This window comes from Eriocheir sinensis, chromosome 18 (genome assembly GCF_024679095.1).
Source record: "Eriocheir sinensis breed Jianghai 21 chromosome 18, ASM2467909v1, whole genome shotgun sequence".
In the NCBI taxonomy this organism is placed as follows: domain Eukaryota; kingdom Metazoa; phylum Arthropoda; class Malacostraca; order Decapoda; family Varunidae; genus Eriocheir; species Eriocheir sinensis.
The window spans coordinates 4189627-4217118 of record NC_066526.1 but is presented as its reverse complement, the minus strand read 5'-3'; the positions used below and the strand labels follow the sequence as shown (position 1 = coordinate 4217118).

The 27492-nt window shown below is 42.9% G+C and overlaps 1 protein-coding gene across 1 annotated transcript in view; it reads left to right on the top strand.

The window, feature by feature from the left end:
* LOC127000236 (lachesin-like) overlaps positions 1–27492 on the top strand; it is a 55925-nt gene that overhangs the window by 6735 nt on the left and 21698 nt on the right. Inside the window, exons 2-5 of the mRNA XM_050863686.1 lie at positions 14084–14206; positions 16666–16750; positions 20204–20374; positions 23935–24063. Coding sequence (XP_050719643.1) covers positions 14084–14206; positions 16666–16750; positions 20204–20374; positions 23935–24063 — 508 coding nt within the window. The remainder of the gene's footprint in view (positions 1–14083; positions 14207–16665; positions 16751–20203; positions 20375–23934; positions 24064–27492) is intronic.

Genomic DNA, 27492 nt, shown 5'->3' with positions numbered 1-27492 from the left:
TAAAACAGCATAAAAACACGCCAACCTTTTCCTCTCTCTGTTTGTTCATTCTCGACGAGACACCAGCGGGAATGAGGGTCACCTTAATAACCTTCTCACCTGGATACTCGCTCTCACTTTCCACATCTTCGTTTCGTTTTCTTTATTCTCCATCGCAACGCCACCGCAATCGAGAACTAGTTTATTATTGTTACTATTATTGTTATTGTTTTGGTGCAAGTCTGTTCTTCTCTGTTGTTCTCTTTCTCTAACCTTTCTCCCTCACTTCTTCACTCATTCACTTTTTCCTTCGCTATCTGACTTTACCTTCTATCCCTATCTACCTCCCCTCTTCCCTTTACACTACTCTCCCTCGATATATCCATCCCACCCACTTCCTCATGGCTACACCCCCATATATTTTGACTCCCCACGGACACGGACACGCCCATACCCATACCAGACAATACTAGAGTCATCCCCCTACATGCCCTGAGTACGTGGACGCTAGGAAATGGCGGGAAATAGGAGAAAAATAGGGTTAAATACGGGGGGGTGTCTAACCTCTTTGTATACCTTTCTCTATCCTTCTCTTCTTCTCTTTCCCTTCTTTCTTTGATGCCTTTCTGCTTATCTTCCTTCATGCCTCTTTTTTCGTATACTTCTCCCTCCACTCACAGCCCTTACCTCCTTTACTGTTTTCTCCCATCTACACTTCTTTCCCTCCCTCTCTATATCCTTCCTGTATACCCTCATCCATTTCTACATCCCTTCTTTCTCCTTCCCTTTATGTCCTCCTCTCCTCTTTCTCTTCCTATAAACCTTTTCTTGTGGACTTTTTCTCCCGCCCAGAGCGCATACCTCATTCACTGTCTTCTTCTATCTATAGTTCTTTCCCTTTCACTATATATGTTCCTCCTGTATCCCCTCCTCCATTTATATATCCCTTCTTCCTATTCCACCCCTTCCTTCTATGCCTCTATGCCCTCTCTCTCCTCCCTCCCTCTATGCCTCTATCCCCTCCACTCCTCCCGGCCCCATCGTCCCTACGGAGGCTGGCGTATTTGGTGGCTAAACACTGACCCAAGATAAACACACGCCGAGTCCTCACCTCCCACAAGATCAACAACATCCCATGATCTGCCAGGTTCCGCGGCGCTGACGAAATTCCTGTTGAGCCGGAGAAGTTATGGCCGCAAACTCGCTCGCGTTCTCGCTTCCTCTCTTGCTCGCTTTCGCTCTCCCGCGGCTTGCTTGCGTAGTCGTGTTCCGCCCGCTCGCTTTGCTCTGTTCGGTGCTGGTTCGGGTTTGGTACAGGTTGGTTAGTTAGGCATACACGTCACTTCCCTTTGCTTTGGTTTTAATTGATTTTGCGGATGGTTCGCTTCAGTCTTCCTTCCTTCCTCCTTCGTTTTCATTTCGTTTGTTTCGTTTTCCTCATCGTTAAATTTAGTTTTCCTTCGTCCTTCGTTTTCTTTTTGCTTGATTCATTTTCCTTCTCGTTAAATTCAATCTTTCTTCGTTTTTCGTTTTCTTTTGGTTTATTTATTTTTTCCATTCGTTAAATTGTCTTCCTTCCTCCTTGGTTTTCTTTTCGTTTATTTCGTTTTCCTTCTCGTTAAATTGTCTCCCTTCCTCCTCCGTTTTCTTTTTGTTTGTTTCGTTTTCCTTCTCGTTAAATTGTCTCCCTTCCTCCTCCGTTTTCTTTTTGTTTGTTTCGTTTTTCTTCTCGTTAAATTCAGTCTTCCTTCGTTCTTCGTTTTCTTTTTATTTCATTTTCCTTCTCGTTAAATTCAGTCTTCCTTCCTCCTTCGTTTTCTTTTATTTCATTTTCCTTCTCATGAAATTCAGTCTTCCTTCCTCCTTCGTTTTCTTTTGGTTTATTTTGTTTTCCTTCTCGTTAAATTCAGTCTTCCTTCCTCCTTCGTTTTTTTTATTTCATTTTCCTTCTCGTTAAATTCAGTCTTCCTTCCTCCTTCGTTTTCTTTTTGTTTATTTAATTTTCCTTCTCGTTAAATTCAGTCTTCCTTCCTCCTTCGTTTTCTTTTTGTTTGTTTCATTTTCCTTCTCGTTAAATTCAGTCCTACTTCCTCCTTCGTTTTCTTTTTATTTAATTTTCCCTCTCGTTAAATTGTCTTCCTTCGTCCTTCGTTTTCTTTTCGTTTAATCCATTTTCCTTCTCGTTAAATTCAGTCTTTCTTTAGTCCTTCGTTTTCTTTTTTGTCTACCTCACTTTTCTTCTTGTTAAATTCAGTCTTCCTTCCTGCTACATTTCCTCTCTCTCTAAATCACTTTATATCTCATTACCTTCGGTTTTCTTTCAGTTCATTATTTTTTTCCTTGCAGTTCATTTCACTTCCCGTTGACTCACTTCATTTTTCTCATACGTCACTTTCCTTCACTTTCTACAACAGTTAATTTCCTTCCCTTTCGTATTTTCTTCATTTGCCTTCATTTCCCATAACGTGCCTCTGATGTTACCTTGCTTTCCATTTATTTCCCTTTATAGGCCGTGATTTCATTCCACTATTATTTATCTCCACTTTTGTATTACTTAACTCCTCTTGTCCTCTATTGAACTTCAATTGTTATTGTTGTTGTTGTTGTTTATTTCACTTATCTTTCTTTTAATTTTAATTGACTTGTCTTCTTTTTCACTTATCTTACTTTTGATTTGTTTCGTTTTTCTTCTAATCCACTTCACATGGTTTGCACTTCGCTTCTTTCCTTTTATTAAATTTGGCCTGCCTTTTATTTCACTTCACTTGTTCTTTGAGTTCACTTCAGTTGCCTTTTATTTCACTTTACTTACCTTTTAGTTTATATCATTGTTCTTTTAGTTCACGTCACGCTCTTGTTAGCTCTAATTACCACGCAGTTTACTTCAGTCAGTTTCAAGTAGAGGGACAGTTTAGTTCACTCACTTCCTCATTCCTGCCGTGTTCTGTTCTCTGTATAGTTCGCTTAATGTCTCACTTTGCATCAGATAGATTTGTGCAGCTTAAGTATATTCTGTTTATTGTTTAGTTTGGTAAAGTCGGTGCTGCCAGACGTATGGTAATCAAGTCCAATCTGCCTCAGTTCAGTAATTGATCATTCAATTTCATTTCGCTTCTCTCAAATGGAGTTCTAGTAAGTTAGGGCGGCATCACCTTATCTCCACTCAGTTCACTTATTTAAAACAAACACCTGTTCGATCCAGGAGTCAATCGGCTTCGTACAACATAAAGAACACACTAAAGGTCATATCAAAGGGATGTAATATTTGTGTCCATATATCTCGTACCCATATCTATATTCATCGTCTGAGTATCATGTGTCTGTTCCCGCTTCCTCTCTCCTTATTTAGCTATTCATTACGTACAACGGTCAGTCTGAATTCGTAAGCGAGTCTCCCACTATTGCCGGTTGATCTGTTCCGCCTCTCTCCTTCAATATGTACTCCTTTTAATATGTATTCCTCTCTATCTCTCCTCCGTATGCTAGTGTTTCCATGTTTCAATCTGCACGCGTCAGTTATCTGTCTCCTCTCTGTCTGTCTCTGTCTCTTTCTGTCTGTGTCTCTCTTTGTCTCTGTGTCTGTCTGTGTCTCTCTCTCTCTCTCTCTCTCTCTCTCTCTCTCTCTCTCTCTCTCTCTCTCTCTCTGTCTCTCTCTCTCTCTCTCTCTCTCTCTCTCTCTCTCTCTCTCTCTCTCTCTCTCTCTCTCTCTCTCTCTCTCCTCCCCCCCCTTCTCTCCCTCCCACCTCCCCTCTCCCCGCCCCTTGAACTATCACCTCATGTACTTATCTCTATTTATCACCGTCCACGCGCTGTCTCTACGCTTGTCCACAGGTGTCTCTCCCTCCCTCTATCTCCCTCTGTCTCTGTCTCTGCGTGTGTGTGCAATTCTCCCTTCACTACACGCCGCGCCTTGCTGCAACCCTCTGAATGTTTAAACGCTCAACTTCCAGTCCAGTGAGCCTCGAGCAATGTTATGAATGTTTAGTTTCCGTGTGGAGTTGAAGGGAACTATGTGTTTGAGCCTCAACTGCCGCTTCGCCTTGATGCCCGAAGCCTCTAGCGCCTCGACCTGTGTGTCTACGAGGCTGATGGAGGTGTGCAGAAGGGAGGGACGGCGCGGGATTGAGGAGGAGGAGGAGGGGTAGAGCGAGGACATCAAAGGAAGGCTACTGTAGGGTGGGAAAGATGGGTGATGGAAGCGTGGAGGACAGGTGGAGGTGTGGAGCGGTGAGGGGTTGGACGTGTATGAGGAAGGGGAGGGATAGGAACGGTTAGAGATGCTTAAGAAGGGTTAGTGTAGGATAGAAAAAGAGGGGATTGGGTGGTAAAGTATAGATGACAGGTGGAGGTGCGTAACAGTGAAGACTGGATTGGTAGGGTAGGGCTAGGTATGCTAAAGAAGGGATAGTATGGTGTAGTAATGGAGGGGATGGGTCAATGAAAGGGTAGGTTGAGGGGAAGAGTGAATCATTGACATAAGAAAGAAACGGAATGAATGATGGGAATTACAAAGGGAGAAGAGTAAAGGTGGAAAAAGTGAGATGAAGGTGACGGTGGAAAGCATAGGTTTGGCAAAGACAAGACGTGGAATAAAAGGCAAAAAATAAATGTAAAAGAGGAGAATTAAGACTAGATATCCCAAAGAAGACCAAAGTAAAGTTATAAAAGATACAATACAAAGGAAGGATTGAAGTGAATGGATAAAAATAGGAAAAAATGAATAGACTTAAAGAGTTAGGGAAAGAAAGGTCATGTAAGAATAAAGTTAAACCAGTCTTCGAAAGGATGAAGCAGAAGAGAGGAAAGGAAGGAAAAGATTAAGAGGGATAAAATGGAAGGAGTGAAGAAGTAAGAATGAATGAGAAATAGAGGAAAGGCAGAGAGAGGAGGGAAATAGCATGGGCTGAATGTGCGCATGGAAGAGCAAGAAGACGAAAGAGAAAGGAGTGAGAGGAAGGAAGGAATGCAAGGAGGGAAAAAAAACAACAAAAGGGAGAAGGGAAATCAAGGACCGACTCTCAGCAACGAATGTGAAGGAATATTGAGGAGAGAAAAGAAAAAAAGAGAAGGAAGAGAAGGAATATGGAAATAACCTTGTGTGTGTGTGTGTGTGTGTGTGTGTGTGTGTGTGTGTGTGTGTGTGTGTGTGTGTGTGTGTGTGTGCGTGTGTTTGTGAAGTAATTTCGCTTAAGTGTAAAACTGATGACATTCGAAAAACATTCTCCCCCATGAGTAAAAAAAAACTCTCTCTCTCTCTCTCTCTCTCTCTCTCTCTCTCTCTCTCTCTCTCTCTCTCTGCTACTTTTTTTTTCCTTTTTTTATTGTTTCATCTCCTTTTTAACAGTTTTTTCTTATATATATTGAATTCTTATTTTGCTCACATTCCTCCTCCTCCTTCTCCCCTTCCTTTCCTCCTCCTCCTCCCCCCTTCCTCCTTCCTTGTCTAAATCCAGACGTCCTCTTACCTCGTGTTTCCTCCGTTTCCTGCGTCGCCTATTTCTATTTCCGTCCTTCCTCTTCTCCTCCTTCCCTCCCTTCTCACCCCTTCTCATTCCTCGTTATCCTTCCCTTTTTTTTCCCCTCCCCTCCCTTCCTCCTGTCTTCATCTTATCATCTTCTCGTTTCCTCTCCCTCTTTTCTCTCTTTTCCTCTTTCTCATTTCTCTTGTCTTTACCTCCATTATTTTTTTCCTTTTCCTCTTTTCTCATTCCTTCCTATCTCACGTTCTCTGTCCTCAGCCATCTCTCTACTTTGTTTCACTTTTTTTATTATTTTTATTCTACCGCGTTTTTCATCCCTTTTACTCATTTCCCCTCATTTCTTTTTCCTTTCCTTTCTCCCCCACCCGTTTCCTTTCACATTTATCTCACTCCTGCTCATTCTTCTTTGTCTTCCCTTATTTCCCCCTTCTATTTTCTATCTCCATCTTGTTATCTTTCCGTTTCCTGTTTTCTTCCTTTTCTTACCTTCCTCTTTCTCTTATTCTCCTTTTCTCTTTGTCCTTTCTCCCCTCTTTACTACCATATTTCTTTCCTTTCTCTCCTCTTCTCTCCTTTTCCTTTCTCCCATTCCCTATCTTCAGCCTCCTTCCTACTTTGTTCCTTTCTTTTCTTCTCTATTCTATCACTTTTCCCTTTTCATCTTTCTCCTTTCCCTTCTCTCTCTCCCCTCTTTATCCCGTTTCTTCACCTTCATACTCTTTCCCTTCACCCATTCCTCCTTTTCTCTTTCTCTTCTCTCTCTCTCTCTCCCATCTTTCTTGAATTCCACGAACGCCTTGCTAAATTCAGTCAACAGTTCTACCAATCACTACTGTTCAACACGTAATTGATACTCATTATAATTCTCGGCAAGACCCTTAATTGACCTAAACACAGTAAATATTGCGCATAGAAGACATTATTTAGAGAGTATCCCCTTTATTCTTGCCTCGGACACCCCGTTTTCTATGAAGCTCCAATGATAAGTAAGTAATGGAGGGATTTGCTCTCCCGATTATATCTTTACAAGTCATTGCCTTTACCTTTGTAGTGTTTCATTAATCACTTCTTTGTTCTCTTAATTACTTGTGTTTTTTTTTACGGGGGGTTTCTCGTGTATTTATATTTATCCTCTCCTCGTTTTGTTTTTCCTGTTCCGCTTCTCTCTTCCTTTCTTCTCTGGTCATCCTGTTGTACTTTTTTGTCCCGTTGTTATCAGGTGTTTATCAGGTGTGTACACGGTTGGCGTTGTAAATTAGGCGCCTGGGTAGTTGGTCGTGGGTCTCGGCTCTCTCCTCACCCGCTTGAGTGCAAAGTTTGGCATCAGGTGCAAAAAATAGAAGAACGAGGAAAAAAAGCCCTCCTACCATTCCCAAGTTTTATGAGGTGAACGCTTGAAAGAAAAATAAAGAGTGCGGGGATTGGCGGGTTGGGGGTGGGGGTGGGAGAGGGTGAATGGGTGTGTGGTTGTGGGGGGTGAGTGGGTGTTTGTGGGTGGATTTTCGTGTGTGTGGAGGGGGGGGAGTAAAGGGGTGAGCGGATGTTTGTATGTGTGTGGAGGGGGGTGTTTCTGTGGGTGGGTGCTGAGTTGGGTGGATGTGTGTGTCTGTGTGGGTGTGAGTGTGGATGGGTGTTGAGGAAGGTGGATATGGGTGTGAGTGTGGATGGGTGTTGAGGAAGGTGGATGTGTGTGTGTCTGTGTGGGTGTGAGCGTGGATAGGTGTTGAGAAAGGTGGATGTGTGTGTGTCTGTGTGGGTGTGAACGTGGGTGGGTGTTCAGTTAGGTGGATGTGTGAGTGTGGTGGGTATGTGTTTATGTGTGTGTGTGTGTGTGTGTGTGTGTGTGTGTGTGTGTGTGTGTGTGTGTGTGTTCATAATATGGGCAAACATCTCCTCGCCTCGGGATTCGGCTCGTCGGTCATGGAGTTGGTGTTCATATCGCTCGCCGCCGGTGATGGTCAAGCTCCTCGTGCATTGCTCTGCCTCGCGTCCCGGCGTTGGGAGAGTAATATCAGTATGTAATAATATGTTTGGTATGTTTCATGTTAGCGCTTCGTTCATCTAAATCCAAACGATGCAGAAAACAAACGACAGTATGTGACACCGTTTTCAAATTCATAAAGAAATAAAAGATAAAAATGCATTGCCTCACGTCTATTATTGTTTTGTGCTTAACCGTCCTTATTTTTTCACTTATATTCATCATTAACAAACACGATTTTCAGATTATTTTGTAGGAAGCTCATAAAACGTATTGACTGAGGAGCTTCGATATGTAGGAAGATATTTCATTGCAAGTTCTGTTCATTTTAATATAACAAGTGCAGGACTACACACACACACACACACACACACACACACACACACACACACACACACACACACACACACAGAACGAGAGAGAGAGAGAGAGAGAGAGCATGGTGTCACCCTCGGGTCTTAAAGAGTGGAGCGCCTCGCCAGGTGTTGGAGTGGCTGCGGGACGCTCACAGCCGGTGATTAGTGTGCTCAGGTGCGCCGGGTGACAGGTGACAGGAGGAGGGAGGCAGGAGGATGGGATGTATGGAAGGATAAAGGATGGGACAAAGAAGGCAGAACGGCAGGATAAGTTGGGATAGATGTAAGGAGGAAAGGCAGGACGGGAAGATGATGGGATGGATGTAAGGAGGATTGCGGGACTGGGAACGGAAGGACGGCAGGGGGAGATAGATGAACGGAAGGAGAGAGCCAATGGGAAACAATAGGACGGCAAAAGAGAATGGGAAGGGAGGAAGGGCGAGATGGAAAACAGTATATGGGGCAGGGAAGGATGGGAGGTATGTAAGGAGAAAGACAGGAGGAGGAATGCAGGGCGGTAAGGGAGGATGGGATTGATTGAAAAAGAAACAGCCGAGTGGGAAACAGAAGGGTGACAGACGAGAATGTGATGGGTGAAAGGAGAAAGGGAGGGATAGGACACAATACAGCGGCAGGGGACAGTGAGATAGATGTTAGGAGGACTGGCGGATGAAGAACACTTTTCATACCCGTCTTCTTCCGTCGTGTAAGAAAAACATGTTACGTATTTACCATGGACAGACAGCATTGCGTATTTATTCTTTCTTTACTATCTTTTGCGTCAGCCATTCATGCCTCTTATCGCCAAGCACTTATCTACTCTGTTTCCATTTAATCGCCACACTCACACACACACTCACACACCTGTTTATCTCCCTCGCCACACAGTCCTTCCCGAGTTTACATTCGCGATAAGTTTTACGAGACTCGCCTCATCATGGCCACCTTCTCTCCCTCATCAGGACTCTTGTTTAAACACCTAATCAAGCGACGGTATCCTTGCCTCCCTATGCGCGTAATCCCCAGTGATGAATCCCCATGGACAGGACCGCGTTTGAGGCCGAGGGAAGAGGCAAGTAAATGATGCACAGTAGTTTAAATTAATGATCTCTCCGGGCGGTTGTCTCGTGTATTTACCTTCCCTTCAACCCTCGCCATTACCTCTGCTTCCTCGGGCTCCCCCATTAAGCAGGGAAAGCAGGAGCGTCTTCACAAAACCGTCGTATTAGCGCTGAAAACTCCCAGGTCGGATCTACACATATATGCAGTGAGGGGAAGGCTGTAGATGGCGCAGCGCGGAGACCTGAAGGACGGAATGGCGCAGTAGATTTGACGTGGGAGACTGTTCAAGGGTTCATTCTTTGTTTCTCTGTCTCTCTCTCTCTCTCTCTCTCTCTCTCTCTCTCTCTCTCTCTCTCTCTCTCTCTCTCTCTCTCTCTCTCTCTCTCTCTCTCTCTCTCTCTCTCTCTCTCTCTCTCTCTCTCTCTCTCTCTCTCTCTCTCTCTCTCTCTCTCTCTTTCTCTTTATCTTTGTCTCTCTCTTCCCGTCCCCTTCTCTTCCCTTCTCTCCCCTTTTCCACCCACAAAACGCCCCCAGCCGTGGCCATTCTTTTAATTCTCTCCACTTTTATCGCGTTATTTCTCTTCTTCCTGTTTGTCCCCTTTTGTCCTGGTTTATTGTCTACCCATTCGCTCCCAGCTGCGTGGTCTTCCTCTTTCACCATCCTCTTTCTCTTTCTCTTTTCTTCTCTCTTTCTGTCTCTCTGTTTATCTATCTACCTATCTATTCATCTTTCTATTTATCTATCTCTGCCTGGCTATCTATCTACCGTTTTTGTATTTATCTATCTATCTGTCTATCTGTTTTTATATGCGTCTTTATATTTTCATACACTCTAAGAATTACTTTTCTTGGTAGTCATTCGTAACTTGTAGACAGAAGCTTTTAAAATCATATCCTCAATTCAGAGTGTTTTTTTGTTGTATGAAAATGGTTGAAATACTCCAGTGGTCAATCATTTTTTTTTTCCTGTTTTACATTCTAACGAGATATGTTCATGAGGAAACATTGTTGATTGAGTGTTTATTTTTAGTATGCGTTTCAGTTTGTATTAATTCTTTTTTTCATTTGTTTCTGTATGTTTTCTTTTTCACACTACCTTCGTTCCTTCTTCTCTTTAATGTTTTCTGTTTGAGACACCTTACTTGTGAACCATTTAGCTCACTTCCCTCATTTCTTATTCTCTTCTCTTCTTCCTTCTCCCTTCCCTCTTTGTCTCTTTTCGCCTGTTACCTCTTCCTCCGCTTTTTTTCTTCTTTTCCCATTCCCTCGTCTCTTCTCTTCCTTCTCTCTTTCCTTCTTGTCCCCTTTCCTTTCATACTCTCCCTTTCATCTCCCTTATTTTTGGTTTTCTTTCTCCCTCTCACCCTTCTTTTCTATCTTATCCCCAATCTCTTCATTTCCTCCTTTTCATCTTGTTTTCTCTTCCTTTGTTTTTGTTTTCTTTCTCCATTCCCCCTTCTTTTCTTTCCTCTCCCTTTCCTTACTGTTCCCATCTCTTCATCCTATCCCTCTTTTCCCTTCCTCGCTTCGTCTCGTTTGGTCTTTTACTTTCTCCCTTCCTCCTCTCCTCTCTTTCTTTCTTTTCCCCTCCGACCCTTGTGACCCCTACTTTCAATCCTCGTTCTTTTATCCGTCTTTTCTTTCTTTTTCTCTATTTTGTTTACACCAACTGTCACTTTCTTCCTTTTTATGTGCATTTTTCTCTTTTTTTTCTTTCTGTCTTTCACCTTTTAGTCTTATCTTCCTTCGGTCAGTTGTTTGTCTGCTTTTTCTTCCTCTCTTCCTTATTCTCTATCTTCCTTTCCTCATTGTTTTTTTTCTTTCTTATCATCTCCTTTATTATATCTTCCACTACTTCCTTCCTCTGCTACTCCTTTCCTTCCTTGCTTTTTTCTTTCCTTCCTTCGTTCCTTCCTTCCTATACTTCATCCTTTCTCTCCCCTCTCTTCCCCTCTTTCCTGATTACTACTTCCTCTTTATTTCCTTCCTCACTTCCTCCTCTTCCTCCATACCTCATTTCTAACCTTAACCTTCCCTCCTTCCTTCCTCCTCTTTTTCCTCCTCTCGTCTTCCCTCTTTATCGCCTTCTTCCTCACTTCCTCCTCTTCCTCTTTACCTCATTCCTAACCACAGCCTCCCCCTCCTTCCTTCCTTCTGCTCTTCCTTACTGTCCTCCGTTCCTCTTCCTCCTCCTCCTCCTCCCTGACCACTACCTCCTCTTCATCGTCGTTTCCCACCCCATTACCTCTTAGCCTTTCGCCTTCCTCCTCTCCCCTCCCCCTACTACATTACCCCGCCTTCCCTCCCTCCCTCTCTCCTTCCCTCCCTCCCTTCTTGTATTCCTCCAACACTCCATCTTTCACCCCCTTCTTCCCCCTCCTCCCCCTCCTCTCCGTCTTGAAGCTTGCCTCTCTCTCCTTCCATCCTTCCCTCCCTCTCTCCCTTCCCTCTCTGCTTTTCTTACGCTCTCTTCCTCTCTTTGCTTCCCTCTCTTCCTCCTCCTCTGCTATATCCTTCTTTTATCTCTCTCTAGTATCTACTAACACATTTCCTTCTTCTTTTACGGCTCTGTTACCCATTTCCCTTCTTTCCTCCTTTCCTTGCTTTCTTCCTTCTTCACTTTCCTTCTTTCTTTTTTCCTTTCTTACTTCATTCATTCTTTTCATTCTTTCTTTCTTTCCTTTCTGCTTCCTTTTTTCCTTACCTTCCTTCCTTTCTTCCCTTTCTTCTCTCTTCTTTTCCTTTCTTACTTCATTCATTCATTCTTTTCATTCTTTCTTTCTTTCCTTTCTTCTTCCTTTTTCCTACCTTCCTTCCTTTCTTCTCTTTTCCCTCATCCTTTCTTTCACTCTGCATGTTTTCCATAAGAGCATAAGAACGTAAGGAGTCTGCAAGAGATCGTTTGGCCTGTACAAGTCAGTTCCTGTAAGCTTAATCCAACTTTATTTGAGTATATCCAACCTCTTCTTCAATGCGTCTATGGTATTGGCACTCACAACACGACTGCCAAACGTGTTCCACTCATCCTCGACTCTATTGGTAAACCGATTCTTGCTGGTGTCTTTGTTGAAGCTGAATTTATCTGTCTGTCTCTCTATTTTCACTCTTTCCTATCCTCGTATGTTTGCTGTTGTGTGTGTGTTTGTTTGTTTGTTTGTCTGTATTTGTTTGTCTGTGTCTGAGTGTGTGTTATGTTTGTCTGTCTCAGTTTCTCTTTTTCTCCTTTCTTTCCCCTTCATCTCTACACTCTCTCCTTTCCTCCCGCTCCTACTTTCCTCCCCCTTCTCTACCTCCCTCTTTTCTTTTGTCCCTCTCCCTCTTACTCTTCCCCTTCTTCTTTTCCTTCCTCTTCCCTATATATCTCTCTCCTTTCCCCCTTCTCCCTCCTACTCTCCCCCTCCTTCTTTACCTTCCTCTCCTCTACCTCCTTCCTCCCTTCATTATTCTGTACCCTTTTTTTCCTTTCCCTGTTCTCTCCTCTACATCCCTCTCTCTCTCTTCTCCCTCTCCCTCTTCTCCCTTCATTACCTCCCATTCCCCCATCTCCCTCATTCTCATCCTCTTCCTCTTCCCATCCTTCTCTACCTCCCTCTTCCCTTTCTCCTTCTGCCCCGTCCCATCTATGGAGGTAAATTATTCTCAACCCGAAACACATTCACATTATTATTACACAAGCAATTAATTACCGCCCTGGTTAATCAATTGATCGACCGTACGCTCATTCAGAAAACTGCTAAATAATTCGAGCGCTTCCGTACCTGTATAGCGCAATTTGAGGCCTCTGCTCGCGGTTTAATATTATGGACGCAAGGCTACGCGAGAGAACCAGGATACAAGTGGATGGAATTAAGTGCCAGGTAGGAGAGTTACGTGAAAGTGAAGTGCGTCTGTGTTTGTGTGGTTTCTCCTCCTGGTTTTGTGTCATGCACTCGATGTCTTCTCCCTTCTCTTCTTCTCTTCTTTTTTTCCCCGTCCTCATTTTCCTCCTGCTCGCTCGCATTAACCTTTCTTCATCTTGTTTATTTTTACTCCTGTTTCTCGTTTCCTTTTATCTTTCGTTTTCTCTCTTCTTCTTCTTCCTTTCCTCTTTTTCCTTTTCCTCGTCCTCATTTTCCTCCTGTTCGTTCGCATTAACCTTTCTTCATCTTGTTTATTTTTACTTCTGTTTCTATTTTCCTTTATCTTTCGTTTTTCTCTCTTCTTTAGTACTTCCCTTCCTTTTTTTTCCTTTTCCTCGTCCTCACATTTCTCCTTCTTGCATTGCTTTTCTTTGTCTTTTTTTCGTCTTTGTTTTCTCCTCTACCTAGACTTCGTTCCGTTCCTTTCTTCATCTTTTTTCATCTTGTTTATTTTTACTCCTGTTTCTCTTTTACTGTTATTTTTCGTTTTTCTCTCTTCCTTTTTTTCTTTTCCTCGTCCTCACATTCCTCCTTCTTGCATTGTTTTTCTGTTTTGTTTTGTTTTTGTTTTTTCTTCTACCTAGTTTTCGCTCTCTCCCACTCTTATGCTCTTCTTTTTCCTCCTCCTCTTCCTCGTTCTCGTCTTCACCGTCCTTCAGATCCCATGTCTTCATCTTTTCTTCATTCCGTCACTCCTCATCTTTTTTCTTTCCCTTCCTTCCATCCCTTAAGCACTCAACTTCCTCATTCTCCCTCATCCTCACCTTCCTCTCTTCCTATTCCCTTACCACCTTTTACCCTCCGTTTTCTTTTCTCCTCTTCCTTTCTCCTCTTTATCATCCATTTTCCTCTTTTCTCCTCTTCGTTTTTCCTCTTTACCCTCTGTTCTCCTTTATTACTCCTTTTCTTATCCCATCTTAACCCTCCGTTCTCCCTTTTTTCCTCTCTTCCTTTCTCTCCTTTATACTCCTTTCTCCACTTTTCCTTTTCTCTCTCCTCCTTTTTCCCCTTTCTTTCTTCTCTTCATCCTCCGTTCTCCTCTTTTCTCCTCTTTCTTTCTCCTCATTTTTCGTTCTGGTCTTTCCCTCTCTTCCTACCTCCTCTTCACTCTCTTATTTGTCTCATTTTTCTTTTTACAACAAAGGAGACAGCTCAAGGGCCTAAAAAAAAGGAAACAATAATAAAAAAAAAAGCCCGCTACTCGCTGCTCCTAAAAAAAAAGAAAAATCAAAAAAGGTGGCCGAAAGAGAGGTCAATTTCCTTTCTTCTCACCTTCGCCATCAAGCTTACCTGCACCTCTTAACACCTGTTCTCTCTCTCCCTCAGGTGGGCTGGATGAGGACCGACACGCAGACGATCCTGAGTCTCCACAAGAAGGTCGTGACGCACAACACGCGGATCTCCGTCACACACAGCGAACCCATGACGTGGAACCTGCATATTCGGAGCGTAAGTGACGTGTGAGAGTTTGAAAGCAAGGGTTATGTACTACGTCTTTTGTTTGTTTGTTCCTTCTTCTCCTTTACCTCCTTTTTGCCTTCCTCCTTTTCTTCTTTTCGTTAGTTTGGTTTGTTATCTTTTTCATTTCATTACTTATTTTCTTTTCCCCTTTCTTCTTCTCGTTCGTGTGGTTAGATATATTTTTCCTCTCCTTTCTTCTTTCCATTTTCCTTTTCTTCTTCTTCTCGTTCGTGTGGTGAGATATCTTTTTCCTCTCTTTTCTTCTTTCCATTTTCCTTTTATTCTTCTTCTCGTTCGTGTGGTTAGATATATTTTTCCTCTCCTTTCTTCTTTCCTTTTTCCTTTTCTCCATTCCTCTCTAGTGTAGTTAGTTTTCTGTCTTTAAACTGATCTTTTACTTTGGCAGGTACTGAAATGGGAAAGTCCTAAAAATATTGAAAGTTTGAACCGAATTGGATGTGTGGAAGGTAAGATGAAGGAATTATTACGAAAGATAATGATGATAAAAAGTAGCTGAAAGAAACTGATAAATAAATAAAAACAAATGAGAAATTGATGATAAGGGAAAGTCCTAAAAATATTGAAAGTTTGAACGAAATTGGATATGTGGAAAGTAAGATGAAGGAATTATTGTGAAAAAAATTATTATAAAAAGTAGCTGAAAGAAACTGGTAAATATAAACAACAGGTGAAAAATTACTGGAAAGGGGAAAGTCCTAAAAATATATTGAAAGTTTGGACCGAACTGGATGTGTGGGAAGTAAGATGACGGAAGGAAGGAAGGAATGGTAGGACGCTATGGTGGACTTTTCTCAAATCGATTAAAGCTTCGCCCTTGAAATACGTCTTTAGTTGTACAAATTAAAATGTTCTTTCCATATGTTCCTCCCCAGATTTACTTTCTTTGTGGCATTTATTTTCTATTTCAATTCCGTTCAGCATCGCCTCAATACTCTTAATCTAGCAACTCGTAGTGTAATAAAAGAACACAGCTATTTACTATACCTTTACTCTGTTTACATTTTCAACATAGCCCGTACCACCTCGACCTCGAACATGCTTTAGAATATTCGACCAACGTGAAGTAACTCACTCACGCACTAACTAACTCACTCATTCACTTATTCTCTCGCTCACAATTCCTTGCAAACTCACTCACTCACTCACTCACTCACAATCCCTTGCTCACTCACTCACTCACTCACTCACTCGCTCATTTACGTGCCAACTCACAACTTAAACTTCGATCATTCACTCGCACTCAAACTCACTCACTCACCCACTAACTCATTCACTCACTCACTCACTCATTCACTCATTCATATTCTCACTCAATCATCAAATCAAACTATCACTCAGTCACTCATGCATTCCTTCCCTTCTTGCTCTCCCTCCCTTCCTGCCTCCCTCCCTTCCTCCATACCTCACCTACCCTCCCACCCTCCCTCCCTCCCTCACTCACTCATCCATCCACTCACTCGCTCAGCCGCATGGTCTCGTGGGCTCCGTCATATCTTAATCGACGGACATTGAATCACGGAGCGCTGCTGGCCGGACTGACCTGCGAGAGCTAATATTTGCTCGGGCCCACAAAGAAATCATGATACCATACTGCTAGGCCGGCCGTGATATGTGTAAAGGGGGATAAGGGGGGGAAGGGGGAGTTACTGTGTGTGGGAGAGAGGGGGGTAGTGTGTGTGTAGGGGGGGCGGTCAGATAAGTGTGCGGTGGGGGGAAGCTAAGAGAGATCAGTGTGTGTGTGTGGGGGGGGGGGGGAAGGACGGGGCTAGCGGGAGTAGGGGTCAGTGTGTGTGTGTGTGTGTGTGTGTGTGTGTGTGTGTGTGTGTGTGTAAAGATTTTGTATGCATTGAAATATGAAAGTGGGCAGCTTGCGTATTCTTAGGCGTGTGTGGCCAAGGGTATGAGAGAGAGGGAAAAAAATATAAGAGGAAGGAGAAAGAGAGAAAGATGGAAAATATGCAAGAAAGCGGGCTGAAGTAAAATGGAAGAGGAAAATAGATGTACGAACAGACAGATAGATAGAGGTAGAGACAGAGACACATAGACACACAAGGTGAATAAAAAACAAAGAGAGACAGACAGGTAAACAAACAAATAAATAAACACACTAACAGACAAGTATATCGATAGATAATATAGATGTGAAAAAAATCATCTTATTGAGTACTTTAAATGTGTTTCACTTGTAGGAAAATATTTAAGGTGTTGCTTGTGTTGCGAGTACTTTGAATTTGTTGCACTTGTAGGAATATATTTAATGTGTTGCTTGTGTTGCGAGTACTTTAAATTTGTTGCACTTGTAGGAATATATTTAAGGTGTTGCTTGTGTTGAGAGTACTTTAAAGTTGTTGCACTTGTAGGAATATATTTAATGTGTTGCTTGTGTTGCCTATCACCTGTTAATTTCGTGTGTTCGTGTGTTGCAGGTGAAGGAGGAGGACCGAGGGTGTTACATGTGCCAAATCAACACCTCCACGATGAAGAAGACGGTGGGATGCGTTGACGTCCACGGTGGGTACTCCTCCTTTCCTCAAATCAAGCTATTACTCAATCACTCACGCTTTCCTTCCCTCCCGCTCTCCCTTCCTCCCTCTTTCCCTCCCTCCCTCACTCACTCACCCATCCATTCCTCCTTTATTCTTTATTTCGTCCATTCTTCCTATTTTTCTTTATTTTTCTCTCTTTTTGCCCTTTTTTATTTTGTCTGTCGTTTTTCACTTTTTTCAATTTTCTTTTTTCTTTTTCTCTTTTTTCTTCTATATTTCATCTAGTATACTGTTCCTTTCTAGCTTTCCTTTTGTTAATATCTTCCTCTTTCTTTCAATATTTTTCTTTCTCTTTCATTCGCTCGTTCTTTCGTTCACTGTCTTAAGTCATTGTTTTGTTTTCTTTTTCTCAATCTTTCCTCCTCTTCCACCCCTCTCCTCTTTTCTCCCCAACTGCTGAATTTCCTCCTCCTCGGCCTCCTCTATTTTCCTCCTATTCTTGTAGCAGCATTGTCTACTCCAGGTATGAATTTTGTCAGTGATTCTGTGTGTGTGTGTAGGGGGGGGGGGGGGGGGCGTGTGCGTGTGTGTATGTGTGTGTGTGTGTGTGTGTGTGTGTGTGTGTGTGTGTGCGTGTGCGTGTGTGTATAAAGGTGAGGAATGCACCTGCCTCCTCCTCCCACACTCGTCTACCTCACAACACGGTCAGGTATGCCACGTGTATTCTCGTCGCGGCTGACAGGTGTGAATAAGTGACGATTTAAGCCGAAGGTAAACTCACAGGTAAGAAAGATTAATAAACTGAACCGTCATGTAGGCCTAAAGCACCGTGACCTTCCCCTGCGTTAATGCTGAGTTACTTTCTAGAGTATTTCAAGTCTATTAATGGATTTGTTTAATTATTGATTCTAATGGATTTGTTCAATTATTGATTCTAGCGTTGAAGGTCATAAGAACTTGAAGCAATATACGCTTGCAGAAGAGGCAACGTCAGGATTTAATTTATTTTTTGCTATTAACATTCCTAAGTGTATTGACTAAAAATTTGATGGAGTGGCAAATAAATAATAGTAAGTGAAAAAATAATGAAATGAGGTAAGAAATTGGAAACAAGGAATACCAGAAATCAGCTTATGAAATTTTAAGATTATTAGATGAATAAGTGCATTGCCTGAATAATTAGAGAATGACAAATAACTGATAGAAAATAATAGAAAAAAATGATGATAACGCGTAAGGAATTGGAAACAAGGAACACCAAAAATCATCTTATGAAGTTAAAAGAATATTGGAAGAATGATGAAGATGAAAAAAGAAAAATAACAAAAACGTAAACTTGTAAAATTAAAAGATTATTGAATAAATGATAAAGATGAAAAAAGAAAATGAACAGAAACGTTAACTTGTGAAATCAAAAGAATATTGGATGAATGATTAAGATGAAAAAAGAAAATTAACAAAACGTAAACTTGTGAAAGGAATAATGCAGGTAAAGTCAGACAGAGGGATAAAGTAAGCAAAATATGAAATAAAGAGTAAAAGAAAGATAACGAAAGCCGAGCAAGACAAGAATAAGGATCAAACAAGGAGAGACTTGAGACGTGACGGCTCGTGAGACTTGAGACGTGACGGCTCGTGACGGCTGGCCTTCTCCCTGCGAGGCGGGCACCGGGGGCCGCGTTGGGTGTCACCGTGGCGGCGGCGGGACGGACGGCGACAGTGTTGGGGGACGTCGCGAGGGGCGCCTGTATCGATTCAAAGCTAGTAATTGGTTCCCTCTTCCCTTCCTCCCTCCCTCGTTCTTTGTGTGATAAGCAGCTTTGTGGAGGCCCTTTGCGGAGATGCCTGCGGAGGAGACAAACTTAAGCCCGCATGGTGCCTCGGGAAGTGTAAGTGTGTAGCAGGATGGCTGGAGTGTTGTGAGATTCAATGGGTCGTATTATGAGACATCTCGCCGCCCAAGAACACATATTTGACAAGGCTTTCGTAGGAGGTGTGGGCATTTCCAGGGGTAGTTTTATGACCCTGGTGGTAATTTGACCCTTCTTCTTTACCATGAACTTGAAGAAACACTCATTAGAACCCTACTGACCCCCTCTTTTACCTTTAGAAAGAGCTGATGTGAGAAGCGAAAGTGTCTTATAATTCCGCCCCATGTGTTGCATCAATTTGTTCGTGACATAAAAGAAAATGTTGAGACTTCTGTTTGAGAAAATAATGTAGAGATTTTCTGACTATATGTAAAGGAGCAAGAAGGATAGTGAAAAAAACATGAGGACATCAGTGTACCATCCGGGGGAAACTAATGTAATGAAATTAATTAATATGAAAAGTCAAACATATCACTTCCTGGACCCCCTCGGCGTGCCAAAAGGGTTGCGAGATTCTCTACTGGGAAACAATTAAACGGCGCACTGACCCAACCGAACACAATATTAAAAAGATTCATTACTCTTAAAAGCCATTTCAATGAACATAAAGAAATAAAAAAATGTGTAGTAAAGTTGTCTTACAAAAAATTCTTTCGGAGATTTTTCATAGAGTATTTAAAACTTTTTTTTTTATTATGACTGACCCTAAAAAAAAAAATCATGGTGCGGACCTGATCGTCTCTCAGCCTCTCTCGGCACACGCGGGAGGCACTCGTGTTCTGCCCTCAAAGCACAGCAAAGTTTTCCATATGGCCGCCCAGAGTCCTCCAGTCAGCCAGATTTTATAATGTATTCACCAACAGTCAGTCAGTTTTTATCGGAGTGTTTCCAAAAGCTTGAGACATTCACCAAACCTCTTTCGGCCACCTCTTTGGATTCTTTTTAGGAGCAGCGAGTAGCGGGCTTTTTTTTTTTTTTTCCTTTTTTGTGCCCTTGATCTGTCTCCTTTGTTGTAAAAAAAAAAGATGTTCTCATGAGTATTTCAGCTATACTTTGGTAACGTAGAGAAGAACAACAACAAAAAGAGTATCGTCATTCTTGCTAGCAGTCAGGCGAACGATATTTATCATGCGCTGTCTGGTGAGTGACGAGGTAACTGTGTCTTTGTTTACCCTGATGTGTGGTTGTCGTGGTGAGGGTTGGCAGGAACGAGTGATGCGTTACAAGATAAAGTTTTGAATTGAACGTCCTTGTTATTAGTTGTTGTTATTAAGTTATTATGGTGACTTGTTCTGTGTGTGTGTGTGTGTGTGTGTGTGTGTGTGTGTGTTTTTCCTTTCCTTTCTTAAACATCCTTAACTCCTCACCCTTAACTACTGAACTCTCCTTTTCATTCCCTCAATCTTTCCTATTACTTTACTTAGTCTTACCTGCCGTCCTTTACACCTTAAAACAACAATATTTCCCTTTCTTTCCCTAAAACTTACTCCCTCACCTTTCCTTATCTATCACCACTTACACTTTTCATAACCATCAACTCTAAGTCACTTTCTCAAACACTTACCTGCAACGGAGCCTCAAGTACCGTCTCCCTCGTGTCATTGCAGTGCCCCCGAATATCATTGACGAGGAGACATCAGGGGACATCCTAGTGCGCGACGGGGAGGACGTGTCGCTGGTGTGCACAGCGCGCGGGTACCCGGAGCCCAAGATTGTGTGGCGACGGGAGGACAGCGAGAAGATTCTGTTGAGGCAGGGCCGAGGAAACAAGTCGAAAGGTGAGTGATGGGGAAGGGAAGGAAGATGTAGAACAGTGACGGTTGAGGCAGGACCTAACAAGTCACGAGCTGCGAAAAGGAACGGGAAGGAGGAGGTGTTTAGGCAGGAGCAAGGAAACAAGTCGAAAGGTGAGTGTTGGGAAAGGGAAGGGAAGGAAGATGTGGAGGAGGGACGGTTGAGGCAGAAGCGAACAAGTCATGAGTTGAGAAAAGGAACGCGAAGTATTGGAGATGTGAAGGAGGAGGTGTTTATGCAGGAGCGAGGAAACAAGTCGGAAGGTGAGTGTTGGGGAAGGGAAGGGAAGGAAGATGTGGAGGAGGGACGGTTGAGGCAGGGGCGAACGAGTCACGAGTTGAGAAAAGGAACGGGAAGGTATAGAAGGTGTGTAGGAGAAAGTGTTTAGGCAGGAGCGAGAAAACAAGTCGAAAGGTGAGTGTAAGGGGAAGGGAAGTTAAAGGTGATGTGAAGGAGGAAGGGTTGAGACTGGACCTAGGAACCAAGTCTAAAAGTGAGTGTACCGGAAGGGAGAGATGGTATAGGGAAGATGTGAAGGGAAGTTGAGACGGCGAAGAAGCAAGTCAAGATGTGAGTAAAGGAAAGGGAAGGGTAGGGGGAAGGGTAGGGAGATTTAAAGGAGCCTAGGAAACACATCGAAAAGGTGAGTTTATGGGAAAGGATGGAAAGGGAGATGGGAAGGAGAAGAAATTGATGCTCAGTGAAGAAAGTAAGGGATGAAAGTAAGTAAGAGAGGAAAGGAAAGGGTAGGGAGATTTGAAAGAGCCTAGGAAACACGTCGAAAGGTGAGTGTATGGTAAACGATAGTAAGGGAGATGGGAAGGAGAAGTTGATGGATGCTTAGTGAAGAAACAAATCAGGAGATGAGTAAGGGATAGAGAAGGTATGAGAGATTTTGAGGAGGGAGGGTTGAGGCAGGAGGAAAGAAACAAGCCAAAAGGAGAAGGATAGAAGGTAGGGGAGGAATGTGAAGAACGGTTGAAGGGATAAGAAGTGGAAGGGATAGTAGAGGAACAGACAAAGGGAAGAAATAATTAAAAGCTTAGAGTAGTTGAATACAGGATGGAGGTACAGATTGATAAATAAGAGTGAAGTGTTCAGTAGAGTGGAGGGTGAAAGGGATATAAGAAGATAAGGATGTATGAAAAAGAAGGATACAGAGGATGGGTGAATTATAAGGAGGAGGAATGAAAAGGATGGTGACAGAGGAGCCAATAAATGAAGGAAAGAAGAATGGAATGACTGGAAGGAATATAGACATGCAGTAATAACGAAAGAAGGAGTAAGGATGGATGGAAGAAATTGAATAGGGAAATGATAAGGTAAGGGAATGCAGAAGTAGACCAATGGATGAAAAGAGAGAGAAGAGAGAGAGAGAGAGAGAGAGAGAGAGAGAATGCAGAGGTGGAGGTAAAGTTTAGGAGAGGGATGAGGGTAAGCGAGAGAAGGGAAATTTGTAATGTAAAGAATGGGGGCAAAAAGAGTGGAGGGAAGGGGAGCAGGCAGGTGAGGGGAGGGAAAAATATATACAGACCATACGAGGAGATAAACAGAGATGATAAATAATAGATGAAGAATATAATGGAATGGTAATGAATAAGTAATAAATAATGAACACAACTACGAAATATGCATGGAAATGGAAGTGTAGAATTAGTGGAACAACCGTTTATCGGAAGACTATCTTGATTAATAAATTTACCTGAGCAGAGGATTAATAAATATAAATGACATGTAGTGAGAGTGGTAAAGGTGTTTATATAAGTAATCAATGAATAGTTACCGTTTGAAATGCATGACGAAAGAATGGAATAATGAAAATAAGGTAGAGTGTATGAAAAAAACGTTGACTTGCTGAAAACTTAACAAGCCTTCGTTTAAAGTATTTGGTAAGAGAGTATGAGTAGTTATATCAAAGAGGATGATTGTAAGAACAGAAGTCAATAAGTAACACAAGCAATGCATCAAGGTGTTTCAGGAGGAAGTGTTTAGGCAGGAGCGAGGAAACAAGTAGAAAGGTGAGTGCAAGGGAAGGGAGAGATGGTATAGGGAAGATGTGAAGGGAAGTTGAGACTCAGCGAAGAAGCAAGTCAGGGCAGCCAGGCGGGGTGTACGATGAAGAGGAGCACAAGACCATATCGCCAAATGTCAAAAAGATACCCGTTAGATCAAAGGTCATAGTTGTGCGAACATAATAACGAAATACAAAAATTAATAAATAACACAAACAATGAATAAAGATGTTACAGTTTAAGCCAGGCGGGGTGGACGAGGCAGAGGCTCTTAAGTTCATGTTGCTGACTGTTATAAAGTAAAATGTTAGTCGTTAAATTAAAGATCACATTTGAACAGAATAATGAAGCACAGTAAATGAGTAAGTAGCACAAGCTATGACAAAGGGTGTTACAGCTAAGCCTGGCACGGGGGACGAGGTGGAGGGCATAAATCCATGATACTGAATAATTAAAGCGGAAACAGTTCAGACTGATATAGATATGATATTTGATATAAAGAAAGTTAAGAATACTTGTGTAGATCATGAATACAGGTGTTTCTCTTCATATCTGGCGTAGTAAATGATAGACAAGGTAGAGGAGCCTAAAATCACATTTACGAACATACTAAAACACAAAACTGTAAATATAAACAAACTGAAAATTAACCCGTCCGCTGCGATTGGCACGGATTTCGCCTTCACTGGTAGCCTGGTAACATATGCTCCCAGGTCTTTCTGTGCCTCTGTGGTGGGTAGAGTGTTTCCCATGTGGTATTGGTATGCTGGATTTCCCCTCCCAAGATGCATAACCACATTTTTCTTCACTAAATTGGAACAGACACTTTTTGTTCCACTCCTGTAGCTTGCTATGGTTGTACAGCCCCCACATTGGACAAGATGGGAAGGTATATAATCATGTGGCCGTGATAAATAGCAAACAATCTCGAGGACCGGTACTGGCAAGGATAGCTTTTGTTAATATTTGGGTTAGCGGATGATATGGCAAGGGATCTCATCTTTCTGCCGTGTTATGAAGCAAAGAGACTTGATAATCGGTAATGAAAAATGATGTTTTCTTTGGACAAGAGAGAAAGGAAATTCATCTTTTTTGTCGTGTAATGAAGCAGTCTTGAGTATCGGTAATGAATAATGATGATATGTGTTTATACTAGTCTCAGGGAACTCATATTTGTATCGTGTTATACAGCAAAAAGTCTTGAGAGTAAGCAATAAGGGTGATTTTTGTTCCTACTTGGCTCTGTGGACGAAGTGGGAAAGGAACTCATCTCTCTATCGTGTTATAAAGCAAAAAGTCTTAAGAGTAAGCAATAAGGGTGATTTCTGTTTTTACTCGGCTATGTGGACGAAGTGGGAAAGGAACTCATCTCTCTATCGTGTTATAAAGCAAAAAAGACTTGATGATTGTTGTTGATAATTGTTTTCTGTGAACGAGATAGGAAGAGAACTCCTTTCTTTGTCGTGTTACGTAGCAAAAAGTCTGATGAATGAGTAATGGATGAGGATGGTTTCTGCTTCTCCTCGGGGCAGTGGACGAGGTGGAGGGCCGCGTCCTGAACCTGACCCGCGTGAGGAGGAAGCAGATGGGCGCCTACCAGTGCATCGCCAGGAACGACGTGCCGCCCGCCGTCATGAAGAGGATCATCGTCAACGTGTCCTGTGAGTGTGTGTGTGTGTGTGTGTGTGTGTGTGTGTGTGTGTGTGTGTTGGTTAGTTAGCTAGTTAGTGTAATGACCGCGACGCCGCATGTTTCTTTGTTTGTATTAGTTTATCTGTCTGTTTACTTCTTAATTAGAATATGGATTATTTTTTCTTTGTATACTTCTCTGTCTGTCTCTGTTTCAGCCAGTCTGTTATAAAATTTCAGTTCCATTAACAATCCCTCTACATATACCTTTCTTGTCGTGTTTTTCATGTGTCTTTCTGATGTATTTCACGATTTATCAGTTTCACCAGCGGTCTTTTGTTTGTTGTATCTTTATTTCTGTTTATCTGCGGGTATTCTTATGTTGGTCTGTCCGTCTGCTTCTGGAACGCCTTCACGGGCCAGCTGTCAACCCTCAAAAACCATCATGGCGCTACAATGAAACCACGTCTCCATAACTTCTTCATGGCATTCCTCCGCGACCCTCTGTCTGTCTCGCCGCCGCAGTCTCGTCCTTAATTTCTGGGCGACTTTTCCACTGTCTCTTCCTCGCCATAAAACACACAAACGCCCACAACAAAGGACGTCACGAGGATATTTTTCGTCCCGTCGTCCTCTCAACTGGAGCGGCGATGCAGGATTAAGGGGCCTCTCTGATTTCCTCCCCCTTGAGTCCTCGTTTCCAGGCTGTAATAACTCGAGGCTCGGGGATGGGCTTGGGACTGGGCTTGGGACTGGGACTGCCATATTCTTAAACATTTCGGCGCCCAACCTTACATAATAGACACGGTTTTCACAGGAGTTTGGGGCATTTTCAGGAGCAGTTAATGACCCTGGTGGTAGTTTGACTCTTCTTCCGTATCATGAATCTAAAAAACACACATGAAGACCCGATTGACCTCCTTTTTTAAGTCTTTGGAAATAGTTGATGTGAAGGTGGCTGCGTCTGGGAATACCGAATCTGGTCCCACGGTTCCTTGTTCCTCGTTTTCGTTCGCCGACACAAAGAACGTCACCAAATAGAGACGGAAAACAAAGCAGCCGTGTCCAGGCGCGGGGAAGGAGGCCATATAACCCCCTGACCTCCATTTACAAACAGATTTGCCGGCGAAATTCCATTCTACTGCAAGGGGAGTGAGTCGCCCCCATCTGCCTGCCGGATCCCCTGCCTCGCTCCCCCGACGCCACCTCCTCGTCTGACCGGCGCCACGCTGAGCCCCGCTGCTGCCTCGCCCGTCCCTCGCGGCTCCAGGCACCACCACCACCACCACCACCACTACCACCACCACTACCACCACCACAACCACCACCACTACCACTACCACCACCACCACCACCACCACTAGCAACGACAACAGAAACAACAACAGCACAACCGCCACCATCATCACCAACCATAACACCACCAACAACAAGAAAACTTCCATCACCAACAATAACACCACCACCACCATCATCACCAACAACAACACTATCAGCATCAAAAACACTTCCACCACCACCACCAATAACAACACCAACAGAAACACCATCATCACTTGTAACAACAATAACAACAACAACAACACTGCCACCACCACCACCACCATCACCATCACCCACAACAACAGCAAGAGCACTGCCACCACCATCATCACCACCTCTATCTCCACCAACAACAACAGCAACAGCGTCACCACCACCTCCGCCAGCACCCAAACCCACACTTGTTTAACTGTAATTGGTGTTTTTTACTCCCTCAGAAGGATCACCGAAATGAGAGCTTTTTTTCCGTGGTATTATTTGGAAATGTTTATAGTTTACTTCTTTCTCTCCCTCTCTGTCTATCGATCCATCCATCCGTCCATGCATCCATCCATCTATCTATCTATCTATCTATGTATTGTGTCATTATAACGAGAGAATAGTAAAGAAAACAACCGAAAAACCGTGAAAATGAAAAGACACAAAACTGGAGCTAACTTACTAACTAACAGGGAACATAAGCATACACCCGAGGGCGCGTCGCTTCACTCACTTACCGCCTCCACCCCTCACGCCCCCCCCCCTCCCTCGAGCAAGCCCCCACGCAACTACCCAAACCAACCCACTGGAACCCAAACCCTGATATCCATTTCGGCCTCAAGGACACGTGCTTCATCGAGGGTGAAAGAGGAACACCTGGAGGCCAAGATTTTAGGGGTGACTCGCCTTTGGAGTCGTCGATCTTCGCGTGTTTACAACCGAGGACAAAATTCACGAGGCGGAAGGGGTCGTAGAAAAGGCGGCCCCCGGTGATACATATTATATAGGCCGCGAGGAGAAATATACGCGGCGCAATGCATCAGTTTTCTTATCATATATTGGAAGGTTCATGTGTCTCCCCCGCGTGACGAATGAGCCAATAATTTCTGCCCTGGTGCTTCGTGTAAAGGAGCAGCAGCGAGTACCTGGCTATCTGAGTCTTCTTTTTCTCTCTTCTTTCTCCTCTCTTCTTCTCTCTTCTTTCCGTACCTTCACGCACCACAAAACCTCTTGCATGATAAAAGGAGTATTACCTAACATTCTTTGCCCTTAACATGAAGAAAACGCAAAAAAATGTATCGAAATAACACGACATACACATTTTTTTCCCTCTGTCTCTTTCTCCTTTCTCCTTTCTCATCTCATCCACGCCTTCTATAACCTACTCGATAAAAGGAATATCATCTGACACTCTTCATTCTTGTCATGTAAAAACTCGTGTAAATATCTTAAACTAACAAGATATTCAGATGCAAGTCCTTCCGTCTCTTTCATCTTTCTCCTTTCTCATCTCATCCACGCATTCTATAACCTCATACTCGATAAAAGGAATATCATCTGACACTCTTCATTCTTGTCATGTAAAAACTCATGTAAATATCTTAAACTAACAAGATATTCAGATGCAAGTCCTTCCGTCTCTTTCATCTTTCTCCTTTCTCATCTCATCCACGCATTCTATAACCTCATACTCGATAAAAGGAATATCATCTGACACTCTTCATTCTTGTCATGCAAAAACTCATGTAATATCTTAAACTAACAAGATATTCAGATGCAAGTCCTTCCGTCTCTTTCATCTTTACACTTTCTCATTCCATTTACGCATTTTATAACTTCCTGCATCATAAAAAAAGGAAACTAGCTAACACTCTTTACCCATGTTATATAAACACGCGTAAACATCTTAAAATAACACGACATTCAGATACGTGTCCCTCCCCTTCTGTTTCCTTTCTCCTCCCTTTTCGTCCCATGCACACATTCTTTAACCTTCTACATCATAAAAGGCAAGTCAACCAACACACTGCTACAACACTGCCACCACCACCACCATCACCCACAACAACAACAACAACAGCAGCAAGAACACAGCCACCATCACCATCACCATCACTACCACCACCAACAACAACAGTAACAGCGTCACCACCACCTCC